The sequence below is a fragment of the Peromyscus leucopus genome, chromosome X, assembly GCF_004664715.2.
Source record: "Peromyscus leucopus breed LL Stock chromosome X, UCI_PerLeu_2.1, whole genome shotgun sequence".
Classification (NCBI taxonomy): Eukaryota; Metazoa; Chordata; class Mammalia; order Rodentia; family Cricetidae; genus Peromyscus; species Peromyscus leucopus.
In genome coordinates this window covers 22269613-22286112 of record NC_051083.1, presented here as the reverse complement: position 1 = coordinate 22286112, position 16500 = coordinate 22269613, and the positions used below count along the sequence as shown (strand labels likewise).

General features: G+C 45.2%; 1 protein-coding gene across 1 annotated transcript in view; it reads right to left on the bottom strand.

Annotated features, from left to right (window-relative positions):
- Positions 1–11239: 11239 nt before the first annotated feature.
- Positions 11240–16500, bottom strand: part of LOC114683385 (testis-specific Y-encoded-like protein 2) — an 11765-nt gene continuing 6504 nt past the window's right edge. The window contains 9 exon segments of the mRNA XM_037198754.1: positions 11240–11867; positions 11870–11962; positions 13230–13909; positions 14187–14281; positions 14411–14512; positions 14514–14557; positions 14633–14744; positions 14849–14926; positions 16074–16497. Of these exon segments, the coding sequence (XP_037054649.1) occupies positions 11746–11867; positions 11870–11962; positions 13230–13909; positions 14187–14281; positions 14411–14512; positions 14514–14557; positions 14633–14744; positions 14849–14926; positions 16074–16497 (1750 nt within the window). The 3' untranslated portion in view covers positions 11240–11745.

The window sequence follows — 16500 nt, the reverse complement described above, 5'->3', positions numbered from 1 at the left end:
TTTAATACAAGTATTAAAACCACCTACAGTTAGACGAGAAGGGTATTTTTAAAAAGTGGGCGACAGTGACTAGCATTGTAGAAAGGCCTCTGACCAGCATGTGCGAGGCCCTGGATTCGATGCCCAGCATCAGGCAGAGAGGGAGGGAAGTGAGAGCTCATGTGGTCATATTCTTCTAGGAATGAAGAGTGGCAGGGACAGTTCTATGTTATGTATATTTACAACCAACCCAGAGGGACAGTGGATGGTTTAAGATTTGAAAGAGTATCTTAATATCACTTAAATCACTTATTAATTATACAGAAGGAAAAACTACAGGTTTAGGGCATTGCTCAGCATTCCTGGATTCCATCCTTAGCAACCAACACACAGACAGGCACGCACACATGCATGTGCACAAAATTTGGGGCCAGCAAGAGGGCTGAGCAGGCAAATGTGCTTGCTGCCATTTTTACCAAACTCCTGATAACCCGAGTTTGATCCCCAGAGCACACATGGGGTAAGGAAGAGAAAGAAGTGATTCCCACAAGTTGTCCTTTGACCTCCACACATGTGCTGTGGTATGTGTGTACCCATATATATGATTAATAAATGGATAGATAGGGCTGGAGAGATGGCTCAGAGGTTAAGAGCACCGATTGCTCTTCCAGAGGTCCTGAGTTCAATTCCCAGCAACCACATGGTGGCTCACAACCATTTGCAATGAGATCTGGCACCCTCTTCTGTATACATAATAAATAAATAAATCTTTAAAAAAAATAAAATAAATGGATAGATAAATAAATTCAATATAAGTACAGTTATAGAGACACATTCTAAGAAACTTATGGTCAGGTCATTTTTATCAGAATGTAGTTATACATATTAATGTCTATGATGTCCCTAGATAATTAATCTTATGGAACCAGTGTCATATTTTTATCGTTGACCAAAACATTGTGATGCAGCATATGAATGTAACTATAGTAAAGAAACTTGGCAGGCAACACATTGAACAAGTAGTCAAAGCAAAAGAATGAATACCGAGGCAAAATGTTATCATGTCCCTCCTGATGAAACATAATGAACATATAACATCTCTTCTGGTATTCATGCCCCAAATGCAGAACTTAAAACTAATATAACCACAATGGAACTTACACAAACTTGAATGCTATAAAATAACTGCCCAGGATACTTCAAAAATATCAAAGTCAGCTGAGTGTGGTAGCGCACGCCTTAAATCCCAGCACTCAGGAGGCAGAGGCAGGCGGATCTCTGTGAGTTTGAGGCCAGCCTGGGCTACAGAGTGAGTTCCAGGGCAGCCAGGGTTATGCAGAGAAACCCTGTTTTAAAAAACAAAAATCAAAGTAATGAAAGAGAAGAAAGACTAAAAGAACTGTTCCCGATAAGAAAGCGCACCTAAATGACAATATTCTCTATTAATTTTGACAGGTAAACTATAGTTATATAACTTCTCAACATTTAGGTAATTTGACTAAGTATATATTTGAACTCTTCCAAAAAGGTTTTAAAAATTTGAAAGTTTAAAAATTCTGAAAACACAGACTGGAGAGACGGCTCAGTGACTAAGAGCACTTGTTGCTCTTGGAACCCACCCAGTCAACTCCTGTGCCAGAGGACACTATGCCCTCTTCTGGCCTCTGTGGGCACTGCATGCACATGCTGGCAAAACACATAACAAAGAAGTCCTTTTTAAAAATATAAAAACACAGGACTGGAGACATGGCTCAGAAGTTGAGAGCACTTGTTGCTCCTTCAGAGGACCTAGGTTCAGTTCTCAGAACCATATAGGTGACTCACAACCATCCATAACTCCAGATCCGGGAAACTGATGCTCTCTTCTGACCTCTTTCCACACCAGGCACACACATGGTCCATGTACATACATAAAGGCAAAACACTCATACACATAAAAAAATGAATACATCTAAAAAATACTAAAAAAATTCTGAAAACAGGGCTTGGAAATAGCGCAGTGGTGGAGTGTTTTTCTAGCATGTGAGAGACCATGTGTTCACTCTCCAGCACTGAAAATAATCACAAAACAAAACCAGGGTTAAACAGAAAAGAAAGAAAATCTATGGAAAGGACAACCAGAACCAAGGCTAACTACTCCCACTCCTTACTAGCAGAGTATGAGGAGGCTGTAAAGGCAGGCAAGAATGTTGGGGGGGGAGCCAGATCACTGTGCAAGTCAAAAAGTATTTGGGGGGCATTTCTGAGTGCCATTGGAGGGCATTAGTGACACTTAGTGGGTATCTACTGGAGATGCCCAACATTCTGCAGTGCCCAAGACAGCCCCACATAACAAAGAATTGTACCATAGCCCATACAGCTTTGGACTGCCCTACCAAACCATTATTTAGGTTTAAAAACATCTGCTTATTCATTTATAATTCATCCATTTGACCAACATTTATTTAAGAAAGTCTATCATGTGCCAAGTAATGATTTAGGTACTACAGACCTACCAGGAGGGGAAAAAAGACAAAAAAAAAAAATCCTTTCCCTTTTCTAGAGCTTAAAACTGGGTGGAGAGTTAGACAATAAACTACAAACACAATAGAAGTAAGGAACATACAGTCACACACTGTATAATGACGTTTTAGTCAGCCTGCTTAAATGATGGCCGTCCCACAAAATCATATTGCTTGGTGATGTCACAAAGGTCTCAGTTTGAGTAAGCACTCTATATTTTGCACAATGACAAAATTACCTAATGATACTTTTCTCAGAATATATCCATTGTTAAGCAAACACAGAACTGTACTACGTAAGAAGGTGGTGGGATGCAATGGGAATGATAAAGCTGGGTTGGTGTAGGGACCAGGATGAGTTTTTAAGCAGGATGGTCATGTAGACCTCAACAAGAAAATAGCAACTAAATAGAAACCTGAAGAAAGTGAAGGCACTGGGCGGTGGTGGCACTCGCCTTTAATCCCAGCACTTGAGAGGCAGAGCCAGGTGGATCTCTGTAAGTTTGAGGCCAGCCGGAGCTACAGAGTGCGTTCCAGGAAAGGCGCACAGCTACACAGAGAAACACTGTCTCAAACAAACAAACAAACAAACAAACACCCCAAAAACAAAAACAAACAAACAAAGAAAAGAAAGTGAAGGAATGAAACCTGTGGATATTTGGGGAAGAGTATTCTGAAGACAGGGAAAGCTGTAACATAAAACCACCTAGGCATAAGTGTGCCTGATACATTCAAGTAACACTAAGGGGGCCGTTGTAGGTGAAGTAGAGTAAGGAGGAAGCAGAGTAGTAGGAGGTAAGGCTAGAGAGGCAAGGGACCAAGGAGATTCATTTATATTCATTTTTTTTCTCAAAAATCTAACAACCATAAACAATGAGAGATGTTTACACATTCTTTTGTTTAGAACTTTATGAAGAATTACTCATCATTTAGGGAAATAGAACTGTATCCTACCTGTGGTTTCTGAGTTACCACTCAATATACATGTAGCTGTCACATACAAGGGTCACATGCATGTATTTACATGTAAGATTATTTCATTATTTCTTCTAGTGTAGCCATATCCAAGTATTTATGTATTGAAGTGCATACTGTTTTATTATAAATTTCTCTTCAGCCCAGTGTGGCGGCGCACACCTTTGATCCCAGCACTCAGGAGGCAGAGGCAGGCAGGTCTCTGTAGTTCAAGGCCAGCCTGGGCTACAAAGCGAGTTCCAGGACAGCCAGGGCTGTTACACAGAGAAACCCTGCATGAAACAAACAAAAATAAAATTTTCTCTCTGATATCACAAGTGAAGCGTTACATTAGCTTTGAAGGGACTGTCCGTGTAGAGTCTACTTTCTACGCTCTTCATTTTAAAATAGTGAAGGAGGTATTTCAAAGTATACATTATAGAAATAGACTATTGGATCAATGGGTGTCAGAACGACAAAGGTGTGTTCAAAAGTTAGGTTAGGAATGAGGATGGGATCTGGTGTACTTGACAGTGAGTTTCCAAAGGTTTCATCTAGAAGAACTCCTGGATGAGGACAGAAAAGATGTTCAGGGCTACATGGAGACATAATTAGAAGATCCCTGGACTGCCTATGGGGACCAACATTACATAAGGGCTATTACAAAGTGTTTTAATAGGGTGGGGATAGGGTGCAGTGTTTTACACTGTAGCACAGATTTATTTTTGAAACTCACTATGTAGCTCAGGCTGGCCTTGAACTTGTGGCAATCCTCCTGCATGCGGTGAATTCAGTGTACCACCACCAAAAAGTAGTTTGTAATCTTATTTTCTCCCCATCCTTGGTATCTCTACCTGTTTAACAGAGAAGGCTGAGGAACAAAGAGGGCTCTTTCCCCAATGAGACTTAGAAGCAGCCCAAGGCCAGGCTCCAGTGCCCTACCCTTGGGCCATTCTCATTGGTTATAACCACATTAGGGATGGGAAAGAGATAGGTTTCAGCGTGGAAAGATACGAGAGGACAGAATCATTCAAAAAGATCCATTAGGAGAGAGGACCAGAGGCAGACAAGGGGGAAAGGGTCAGAGGCAAGAGTGATAAAAAAGTCAGACTTAGAGAATTAATATTCTTTTCAATCACGATTATCGTTATTTATTGAAAAAACTTCTAGGGACCGAGCATGTGCATTGGCTCAGGTAGAGACAGACCTCCATTTGACCGATATGAAAACTGAGGCCCAGATGAGTAAAGTGAATAGTTCAAAGTTTCATAGCTGGTTTTAAGTGGTCAGGTCAGGATTAGACGTCCTGAGTCTGTGATGTCTTAGTATGTCGATTGAGAGAGATAGAGAGAGAGATAGAGATAGAGATAGAGAGAGAGAGAGAGAGAGAGAGAGAGAGAGAGAGAGAGAGAGAGAGAGAGAGAGAGAATATGTTGGGTAGAGGCAGATATGGAGTCGAGACTGGAACACAGACAATCACGTGAGCAGCAGACCTGCACGGAATCTTTTCCCCAGAGGCTGGGATAGGGAGGTCCACAGAGGGTGGGCACGGGTGGTGGGTTCAAGGGTACTCACCTGGGTGCCGTCTGGAGGGGCTGCAGGAGCACTCGCCTTCCCTTTTTTTGCTACGCAAATGATCCTCCACCACCCACGGACCTAGAGTTGAAAGGCCGCCCAGGTAAAAGCCCGCCAGGTCCCTCCCCACATGCGTTCTGGGCTGTTCTTTCTCCCTCCCACCGCTCTTTTACCCACCACCCCATCTTTACTGCTTGTCGCGGGATACCTCTAGCCTCCGTAGGTTCTACAGCTGCCGCAGGAGAATGGATACCTGGCCCAAGCAAGATCTCGCAGACACACGGATGCTTCACGCGACGATCGGCGGAGCGATGGCAGGATAGCGGGGCTCCATCACTACGCGGGCTCCTCAGCTCCCATTGGAGGAGTGCCCTTTTGCCTTCCCTCAGATTGGCTAGAGATGAAGCACCGATGAAAACTCCACCCTCTCGAAGGTGTGATTGGCTTATGAGCCAAGCCCTTCCGTTAACAACCCTGGCCAGGAAAGGATCACCCCTCATTCCATTCGACTGGTCTTCCGGGGGTCGCTTGTGAACATGCCGGAAACCCGAAACCAGGCTAAGCACAAATCACTTAATAGACTTCCTACTTTCCTGACGTCTTCTTTCTTTCTGTAGCCACTTTGCCCTCACACCGCTTTGCTAAGAGACACTAGGACTCTGCTCCCAGTTTCCTATAGCTCCACACCCACTTGTAGGAGTTTCTGAGCCAGGTGTCTCTCATTCCAGGTAAGCATTGTTCCTAGTGCATCCATGGAGAAAAAAAAAAGGTAATCCTACTTTGTAGCTCTGGCTGACCTAGAACTTGCCATGTAAACCAGGCCTGCCTCTGCCTGGGATTAAAGGTGTGAGCCACTATACCTGGCAGAGTTTATGTAATTTTTAATTAGGTGTATAAGTAGTCAGTCAGTGTTCAAGTAGAATAAGCTATGGCCTAAAGAGGCCAACTTGGTGAGGCGTTGGTGGTATAGTGGTGAGCATAGCTGCCTTCCAAAAGAGGCACACTTACTGGCCTGAAATTGAGCAGCAATTACCAGAATAAACCCCAGCCTCTGTCTTCTGAAGGGAAAGCTGTTTAAGAAGGAGGGAAGAACAGGAAGGCTCCTTCTATGAGCAAGTTTTTTATTTTGGGTAGCACACATCCTCCAGGAGAGTCTGGGGGTAGGGTTGGGGGTCAGGGAGGAATGACTTGGATGGGAATTAATTTACATCTTTGCTTTCCCTCCCTGTTTAGCAACATTTAGCTTGTTTTCAATAAAGAATGTAGGCAGACAGGTGGATCTCTGAGTTCGAGGCCAGTCTGGTCTACAGAGTGAGTTCCAGGACAGCTAGGGCTACACAGAGAAACCCTGTCTCAAAAAAACAAAACCAAAAAATTTAAAAAAGTGTAATTCACCCTGGCAGTAATAATAATATTGGCGATTGTCACCAGTAGTAATCAGAGATTTGCCCATCATATAAAGTTGCAGATATCTCAAATATATAACCTTTGAAATTTATAATTAGTGTTTAAAATCATGATATTTGGGAGCCAGAGAGATAACTCAGTGGTTAAGAGCTTGCTGCTCTTGTAGAGGACCTGAGTTCGGTTGCCAGCCTGAAAGTCACTTGCCTGTGACTCCAGCTCCATGGCATCAGAAACCTTTTTTCTAGCCTTCATGGGCCACATGTGCCACATACCTTTGCCTAGCACACATGAGTGTATGCATGGGAGCACACACCAATATACATACATAATAAAAATAAAATAAACCTAAAATCATGATAATCATTATAGTCATTAAGCCATAACATTTTACAGTTTAATGGATTAATGGGCAACACATATATTACTCTAGCACGTATTTTTTTTTCTGTATTTTACTATTTCAATTTTTGGCTTTCTTTCTAATTCTAGATTTTTTTTCTGATTTTAAAACATTTTTTTTTGTGAGAAAAGGGCTATAGGTTTCACTAGGCCACAAGAGAGATAAATGACACAAAAAATTGAGCTTGATCTCTGAGCTCCAATAGGCCAGAGATTGTTTTCTTTTCTTTCCTTGTTATATTCCTAGTCTAGTATGAGGCACATAGTAAATACTCAATGACAATGTATTAAATGAACAATTGAGAGAACAAATGCTGGCTTTTTGGGTCACCTAAGGAGCGACATTCCTGAATCTAGTTTTGTCCCTGCCAATCTGATTCTGTCTGCAAAAAGTGAATGGCACTTCCATGTGACACCAGGAGATCTTGGGAACCTCCCACCCAACTGCAGGATCCTTTGTTGTACAGGACTGTAAAATGTGAAGTCTACAAAAACAAGTAGTTTTAACATGAGAACAGGCCCTGGGGACCCATCATTATTCATTCTTCTGGTTTCTGTTTATAGTCCCAGCTAACGATGCCCATGTTCTCTGATGCTTGCTGTATACTATATGTTAGAGCTAGATTTGACATTAAAAGCATTCTAACCTCCTTTTTGAAGAGTGGGATTGAGAAAGGAGAGTACTGATAACAAGATGTCACTCTGGGTGAAGCACTTGAGCTCAGGGCATGAGCATTCTGGCCAACCATATTAAACTCCCATAATGGGCTCCTAAGAGTGTCCCAGAAGACCAGGGTCCCTTTTGGATAGGATGGATAAAGAAGAGCCTCAAATGCCAGAATGAAGCATGGAAGATTTGATTGGGGGAGAACATGAAGACTAGACTTCAAAGACTAGCTTCAAGGCTAGACTCTGTCGTGGGATCTTGGGCAGGTTGTTAGCCCTGGGCTGATCTTCCCAGAATAATTAGGCTAAAATAGTAATTGGGAGGATTGAGACCTGCTAGAGAGGATGGGGGAATTACATCATTTTGATACATTGAGGCAAGGGGAACCAACCAGGCTTGCTCCCTGTTACACTGACTGAGCTTTTCTTGTCAGGCTGACTTCCTTACTGGTCCACTCCAGGGACTTTGCCCCTGAGACCTCCTCTTCTCCCTTCACCTTCACACATACATGCTCACCGGGGACTGGCTTCAGGGATATATATCCTTATTCTCCACAAGGTGCCTTGGTTAAGATTCTGTTCTCTAAACTCCAGTCTTAAGATACTGCATTACCATTATTCATGCAAAATGGATATGATGAAAGGAAAATGGCATTCCCTATCTTCTTCTTAAGATACAGCTCTGGCTATCCTGGAACTCTTGTAGACCAGGCTGGCCTTGAAACCCCAAAGATCTGCCTACCTCTGCCTCCCGAATTCTGGGATTAAAGGTGTGTGCCACCACTGCCCAGCTCCTCTTTCTTTTTTCTTCTCTTTTTTTGGGAGGGGGTTTCGAGACAGGGTCCCTCTGTGTAGCCCTGACTGTCCTGGAATTTACTCTGTAGACCAGGCTGGCCTTGAACTCACAGAGATTCGCCTGCCTCTGCCTTCCGAGTGCTGGGATTAAAGGCGTGTGCCACCACTGCCCAGTCCCCTTTCTTTTTCAATAGCTAGCTTTTCCTTTTGAGGACTACAGAAAAATGGAATGTTGCTGTGTTGCTCAGGCTGGTCTTGAATTCCGGGCTTAAAAGCAATCTTGCTGCCTTGGCCTTCTGAGTACTTAGAAGTGAGCAGCACCATGCCTGGCTAAGACAGTCCTCCCTTCTCAGTCTCAATCCTGTTTACCTTACTCTGACAAGGTGAGTCAAGGTCAAAATCAGAATCATCAAAATCTATATCTTTTCTCCAAAACATTTATCAAGAACATGTAGAGCTATTTCTAAGATCTAGCATTCAAACCATAGCAAAGAGGCGGCCTGGAAAGGGAAGGGGCCTTGTCAAGGATCCCACAGCAACCTAGCACCATTTTTACCCCTTTATTCTCACTTACCATAGGTAAAGGCTGTCAGTTCCAGTATCCTAAAATCTATTATGGAACAAGGAGAGTTCTTGTGCAATAGAATTCCAACTAATTTATGTAGGCTCTTTCCTCTCAAGTAAAGGGAGCATAATTTCTCATTTTTTAAGCATGGGCTGCACTTGGTTTCTCTGCAGAATACAGGACAAGGGAGAAAGAGTAACTTTAGGGCAGAGAAACCTGATAGACCAGGTGATCAAAGTTAAGATCTACAGTGATGTCATATTGATAGTATCTATCTTTGATATGATGAAAGGAAAATGGCACGTTACATTTGTGGCACTCCTTCAAACCTATAACCCTCTGTAATAAGTAGAAAATAACAGATAATTCTCAGTCAGAGGACATTCTACAAAGTATTTCTCAAGTGTTGACAACTTCATCACATCAAAAACAAGGAAACTCTGAGAAAGTGCCATAACCAAGAGGAACCTAAGGAGACAGACATGATGATTAAATGAGTGTGGTATTCTGGATGAGAACTTGAAACAAAAAAGGGCCATAGGTTAAAACTAAGGAAACCTGAATAAGATACAGACTTTGGATAATTGTAATGTGATGATATTGGTTCTTTAACTGACTAATGTGAAATATAAATAATAAGGGAAACTGGCTGTGAGGTATTCAAGACTTCTCTATTTTTTTTTTTTTTGCAGCATTTCTCAGATCTAAAACTGTTCTGAAATGAAAAAAGAATCTTTTAAAAATTTCCAAATCCCAGCACTTGGGAGGCAGAAGCAGGTGGATCTCTGTGAGTTCGAAGTCAGCCCAGTCTACAAAATGAGTTCCAGTACTGCTAAGGCTGTTACACAGAGAAATCCTGTCTCAAAAACCAAACACAAACAAACAAAATTTCAAATTCAGCCAGGTGTGGTGGTGCTCGCCTTTAATCCCAGCACTCAGGAGGCAGAACTAGGAGGATTTCTGTGAGTTCGAGGCCAGCCTGGTCTACAGATCGAGTTCCAGGACAGCCAGGGCTACAAGGAGAAACTGGGTCTTGAAAAACAAACAAACAAAACCCAAACCAAACAAATTTCCAAATTTGTCCACACCATGCCAGTCTCATCTGAGACACAAATAACCCCACTTCCACACGACTCTCCTTCCATGCAATCAGCAGAGGGCATTTTCTAAAATGCAAATTTGCCAAAGCTGTCCTTCCAAATAAGGCTTTGGATGGAAAGTTCAGGAGATTTATTGATTAAAAACCCACTAGGCTATCTACTTAAAAGGCATCTTTGGGGCTTGAAGGATGGTTCAGTGGTTAAGAATATGTATTGCTTTTCCAGAGGACCAGAGGTTGGTTCCTACAGCACCATTGGTAGAGCAGTGCAGGGGACCTGACACTTCTTGCCTCCTTGGACACCGGCGCATATGTACACCTCTGTACACTACACATAGTTAAAATAATTAAAATAGGGGGCTGGAGCGATGCTCAGTGGTTAAGAGCACTTACTGCTCTTGCAGAAGACCCAAGTTCGGTTCCCAGCATCCAAATGACAGCTCACAACCATCTGTAACTCCAGTTCCAGAGGATCTGATGTCCTTTTCTGACCTCTACGGGTATCAGGCAAGCAAGTGGTGCGCATACAAACATGCAGGCAAAACACCCACACCCACACAAATAAATCTTAAATAATAAAATTCTTTAAAAATTGGTCATCATTATGATTGACTGAATATGGTAAACATCTCTGGTGTCTGTTGAAATAAACTTTAGCACTTGCTAGTCTTTCCAAGGCCTTCCAGATAAAGCTTGCCTTTTAAATGCCCAGCCTGTCTGTCTCATTACACAGCTACGCAGTAATTTTCCTTAGCTTTCCCGTTATCTTCAATGCAAACTCCACGACCTAGACCATCTTTTTTTCCTGCCTTGTCCACTGGGCCCAAGGCCAGGAACCCTGCACCCCCTCCCTTAGGCAGGAGACTACTTCGTGACTCGGTTGTGCTGTCTAGACTGTTGTCGTGACTTCTTTTTTTTTAAAAAAACTATGCGTGAACAAAAAAATAGCTCCCCCACGCCCAGCTTCAACTAGGCCTGAAAAAATGGTTTGACGCACTGTAAATGAATAGATGAATCACCAAATTGATGTTCTAGGACGCAGGATCTTTCTGCGCGTGCGCCAGAGGAAAAGGCGTGGGAAGCGCTTTCCTACCTAGCTGGGTATCTTAGGTCTCTGAGGGTGGGAGGGGGTGCCCTCAACCTCATTGGCTAGGACAGTCCGCATTGGTCTGATGCAATGCTTTTGCAGTCTCGCGGAGCTCTACCCCGCCAGTGAAACCGTTCAGTACCAGCATCGTGCCAGGGCGTTTCCTGCCGGCCAAGGGACGGCGCAGTGAGGCGGACAAAAGACTCCAAGTGGCACTTTGAATTTGCTTAGTTTTATTAGGCTCGTCAAGGGTCACGGGGGAAGGGGCGGCGCTTCTGGGGAGCAGGAATACCACAAAGGCGAAGCTGCCTTGCAAAGACACTGAGGCGGGCGGCTAGTGGTCAGGGCTGGTGAAGGGAAGAAAGGGATTGGAGAGAGACTTCGCAGAAGGGGGTGGTAGCAGAGTCTCGAGGCCACTGCGCAGTTGTGACGAAGGTCACAGCGGCCCTCCTCACTTAGTGATCAGGATGTTCACAGAGCACGGAGAGAGGGGCTTGGGCCTATGCTCACGAGGAGGGGGACTAGAGGGGCCCTGACCAAGGCATCACAATAAATAAGATTAGCAGCACACAGAAGCCTGCAGGGGAGGAGGGCCAAAGGGGGGGGGTAAGTCCTCCTCCAAATAAGAGCTCTGCAATTACTAAACCATAAAAATAAACTTTAAACCCGTGTAATAAGTCGGTCTCCCCCCAGAAGTGCAATGTGGGGCCGCACAGCCCTAGCTGAAGAGGAGGGCAAATGGGATAGGGTATAGGGGTATAATATATAGAGCCCCCGAGAGGGTAAGATGTTTATCCGATATTCCCTTTCTTCCCAGGCGGGCCCAAGTGTTTGGGACCGCAGCACCTCCTGGACATCAGAATCGTCGGAATTCACTTCACTTCCTTCCTCATAGATTTGCTCCTCTATGTAGCTGTCCTCGGTTAGTTCGGTATCTGTGAAGGGGAGAAGGAGGAGCGTGGTTGGATGCCCCTCGAAAAGTGAACGGAGCAAAAGAGCTGTGCCTTTGGGGGGGCCTGGGACCACTTGCCAAGTGCCTCTGCTTGGAACAGGGAGGGTGAGAGAGAGGTCACAGGAGGGGAGGGAGATGGGAGAGGAAGTGCCACTGAGATTGTTTGTATTCAAACCCAAGGTTAGAGGAGCTGGAGGGAGGCCAGAAGGCAGAGTATTTATCTTTGCCCCGTCAAAAAGGGAGCAATCCCTGAAAGTAGCTTTTTCTCCCTCTGCCCCCCATACTCCTCAATGTGTGTCTCTTCCTGAGCAGGCCTTGGGCGTATGCTCATCGGTTACTTTTTGCCTCTAGTGCGACCCAAACAGACTCTAGTTGCCCCTCCCCCACTCCAGAGCTAGGCAGTTCTGCCTCCCACCCTTGGAGAAAAGTGATGCCATCAGGAGGGAGGCAAAGAAGACTGACAATTTCCTTAGTCTCCCTAGCTTACCCCAAAATATGTGCATGTGGCTGCTCACTCACTAACCGCTTTCACCCTTTGTGCCCTGCTCCTTTCTTCAATGGAAGTTTGCCAGGAACCCCATGAGCAAGCCTTCAGTAATGGTTTTCCCTATCCTTTCTACCTCCCTCAGGGGCTCACCACTCCTCTGTCTGCCCATAGCCAGGTGCAAATGAGTTCTTTCACCAGTCTTTGAGGCCAGGACTAAACCTGGGAGTCACCTTAAATACTGCTCTATCCCTCAGGCTTTCATGTGCAATCTCTCCTGAGCAGGTTCCCCAAATGCATACATTGTTGGACAAAGAACACGTTCGGTGGTCCAGAAGTTTGGGAAATGGGGAGTTCTGCGAAGTGTAAGAGGGTTTTTCAAGGCAGGGGGTCTCAGAACGTGTAGAGGATGCTGTATGCATTATTTGCCTAACACATTTGATCAGCAAACCCTTCTGTGAGAAGCAGCTTTCCGAACTGGTGAAGGGCCCTCAGATAATCATGGAAGCCTTGCGAAACATTCTAGGTCACTGATGGAGTAACCGTGTAGAAGGCTCCAGATTGCTCTTTAGGAGAAATACAACTTCCAACTCAAATGGTACCTCCTTTCCGGGGCTCTCCCTCTCCTTGCCCACTCCTTGAGGTGAAATTAACTGCTCTGTCCTTTGAGTGTAGAGAACAGACGTTCTGTTCACCTCACCACTAGCTGCCCAAAGAAGCCTGGGCATTCTCAGAAGAGAAAGGAGGGGGGAGGGGCCCAGCTCACCTTCCTCACTGGCCTCCTCCTCCTCCTCTTCTTCAGACTCTGTTGAATCGTCAGAGATGATTTCGACCTCCTCCTCATAGACGTCCTGGTTGGTGCTGTTATCTAGAGCCTTATCAAAGACTTCAATGCCATTCTTATAGTATTTAATGTCCCTGTCATCATCATCGCTGCCCTCATTGTCACCCTCATTGCCATCATCATCACTGCCCTCACTGTCACCTTCATTGCCATCATTATCTTCGTCATCACTGCCCTCGTCTCCATTGTCACTATCACTGCTCTCTTGGATGTTAGTGCCCAGCTGATGGTCCCCTTCTAGGTTGTCGCTGTCACCATCAGCTTTCTCATTGGTGGAATCCTCACTGTCAGAGGAGTTCTTCTCGTCTGGGTTCTCGCTGCTGTCATCTGTACTCACAGCATTGCTCTCGACCTTATTGCTGGGGCCCTCAGTATGGTCAGGGGCCTCGCTGTCACACAGGGGCTCATTGATGTCGGTTACCTCGTTATCAGTGGTCTCAAAGTAGTCGGTGGTCTCCATGAAGTCAGAGATCTTGATGTCATGGAAGGTCTCATTGTCAGTGATCTCATCAATTTCTGAGATTTCACTGAGAATGTCTTCAATGGCATAATGGTCATGAGCATCTTCCATGATCACCATTTCATATTCTTTCTTGGCTTTACTGTGGGGAAGTTTGAAGCTGAGTATAAGGATAATGGGAGAAACTGGGAAGGCAGTAGGGTACTAGGGCTTCTAAGAATGGGGGAAAGTCCCATTGCCACCCCTAACTATGTAACCTCAGGCCACTTCTGGGCATCACTGCTCATTTGTAAACAATGCATTGGATTATTTCAGTGGTCCCTTGCACCTCTATAAATCCTGTGTGCCTCTAGTCTAGTCTCTGCCCTATCTGAAAACAAGACAAAACAAACCCTCTCAGGCACCAATGCTTGAATCACCTTTCCTTTCTTTCTTGCTTCCTTCTGTTTGTCCTGTAGCCACTTCCCCTCATGTAGTAGCGCACTGGATTAACCCATAGGTCATTCTTGATAATCTGTCGAGAGAGGGGGTAAAAGAGAGAAAAGAGCCATGAGTATAAGCCCTAGAACCTAGTCACAATTTCTCAGGCACCCACGGCCAAGTCTGGCAAGGCTTTCTTTGGCAATGCCAGGAGGGGTCTCACCTCAGCAATCCTGTCAGCTTCTGGGAGGCTGTGGTTGGAAAACCAGTTGAAGAAACTTTCTCTGGTGTCATAGTTCCTGCGATGATAGGCCTGGGGTTCCTGCCGCCCGGTGCCAACGTATCGGGGTAGAATGAGACACCAACCGGCCTAGAAAAAGCGGAAGAGATGCAGAGGGAGTAGAAATGATAGTATGGGGGGCCACAGATTTGTTCTGCCGCTTACCTGAGCGGTTGCGCTGGAACTCCTTGACGATCACCATGTTCGTAAAGTATGGGTTGGTCTGGAAGTACAGCTTCATTTTGTAGCCCATGGAGATGTGTCTGAGATCCTGTACCTGCTCAGGGTGGGGGTAATGGTGGTATGTATCCCTTCCATGGCCCTTCCCACCCCCCCTCACCTCTAAGGACCAGATTCCTTGGCTTTCCTGCTTCGTCTGACCTGGAGATTGGTCAAGTAGCGGAAAATGTCTTCATCGCGTTGGTTGATCAAGATTGAAATTTTGGGGTGGTTGAGGAACTAATGAGTGGAGCAGTTTAGGTCAAGGATTTACTGTTCAATATGAAGGAGGGCAGAGCAAAACAGGCTGAAGCAGGACAGTTCCTTCTATGTTTCAGCGATGTATATGGAGTACATGAGTGCTTATGCAATGTGAAGCCTCAGTGCTAGGTAGCCTTGCCATGGTTCATATTTGCTGCGTGTCTGGATGCTAAGGCTCTGTGACCATGTCCATGTGATCCTTGTCTCTTGGTGACAGGTGCCTATGTTCACAAAATGCTATGGGTCTGGGAGCTGAAAGCCCAAGTCTAAGTACTAATGTATTCGGTTACCAAGAGCCTGTATTTACATGATGTTACATGTGTAGGTGTTGATGGTCAGTGTCCACATGATGTATAAATGGCTCTGGTGGTTTGCATGGTTAGGCCCTGTTACCTCATCCTGTGCCTGTCTGCTGAGGGCCTGTGATCATGTGACACATTTTATCATGGGCCAAGTATTTATATCTATATAAATTCTATTAAAATGTTGAACCTATGTATTTCAAATGTTACATATATGTTTCCTGGGATGAGCTCAACAGTCACCAATAGTGGATTGGATTCTTCCTGGTCTACCTTTTCCTTCATTTAACCACTTGACCTCCACATCCAAGTGGTCTTTCTCCTGATTCTTCAGGGATCCCATCCCATTGCTCTCATTTCCCCTCTAATAGAGGGTGTTGTAGACAGATTTGAGGTCTCTAGATATCTAAGCAGAGACTCAGGCTTACAGAGCCTTGCGTGGTTTCAGCACCCTTCCTGGAGTTTATTTGCCCTCCCTCCTCCCTCCCTCCCTCCCCCCGCCCCCCCCCGTCAGCTCATCACCTGTATTCCCCTCCCCCTTTTGCTGTGATCCTGTTTATCAGCTGCGTGCCTTCTCTGTTATCCCTCCCTCTTTTACTGTCTGTGATCCATTTTTTTTTATGTTATGGTGCGACTGTTTTCCCATCTGCAGTCCAGTTTTTATGCTATTTTGCCCTCTTGCCATCCCTCTTCTACTCATTCTAGAATCTTCTAACGGGGAGTCATTCCCATCTCTGACCCTCCCCCACACCCCTTGTTTCTCTTCTGCACATCTCTCCTTCAGACATGGGCTTCTGACCCATGAGTATCGATGAGAAGGATACTGCTTTGACCCAGAAGCCTGGGATATGCTGGATGATGAGATCTCTGCGCTCCAAAAAGGGTCTTCGCATCTGGATGAATTTGCGTTTGAGACGCAAGAAGGCCTTGCCCGCCTTGATGTTCACCGCCTCCAGGTCCATTTGAATGCTCTCCAGGGCCTGCAGTATGCTTTCCATCCTCTGGGCACTCCTCTCTCGGCTCTCCTTCACCTTCCTCAGCCTCCTCCTCCTCCTCCTACGCCGCCGCTGCCGCCTCCTCACACTTTCCTTTTCATCCTCATCATCATCTTCCACTATGATGATAGCCTCTTCCTTCCTCTTTGGACCGACTAACATCTGGGGCCCCCACCCCCCCAAGCTACAGGTTTCTAGGGCCTTCTCTCCAGCAAGGCTGCTGGGCTCTGCAACCTGAAAGTCAATTTCCAGACTC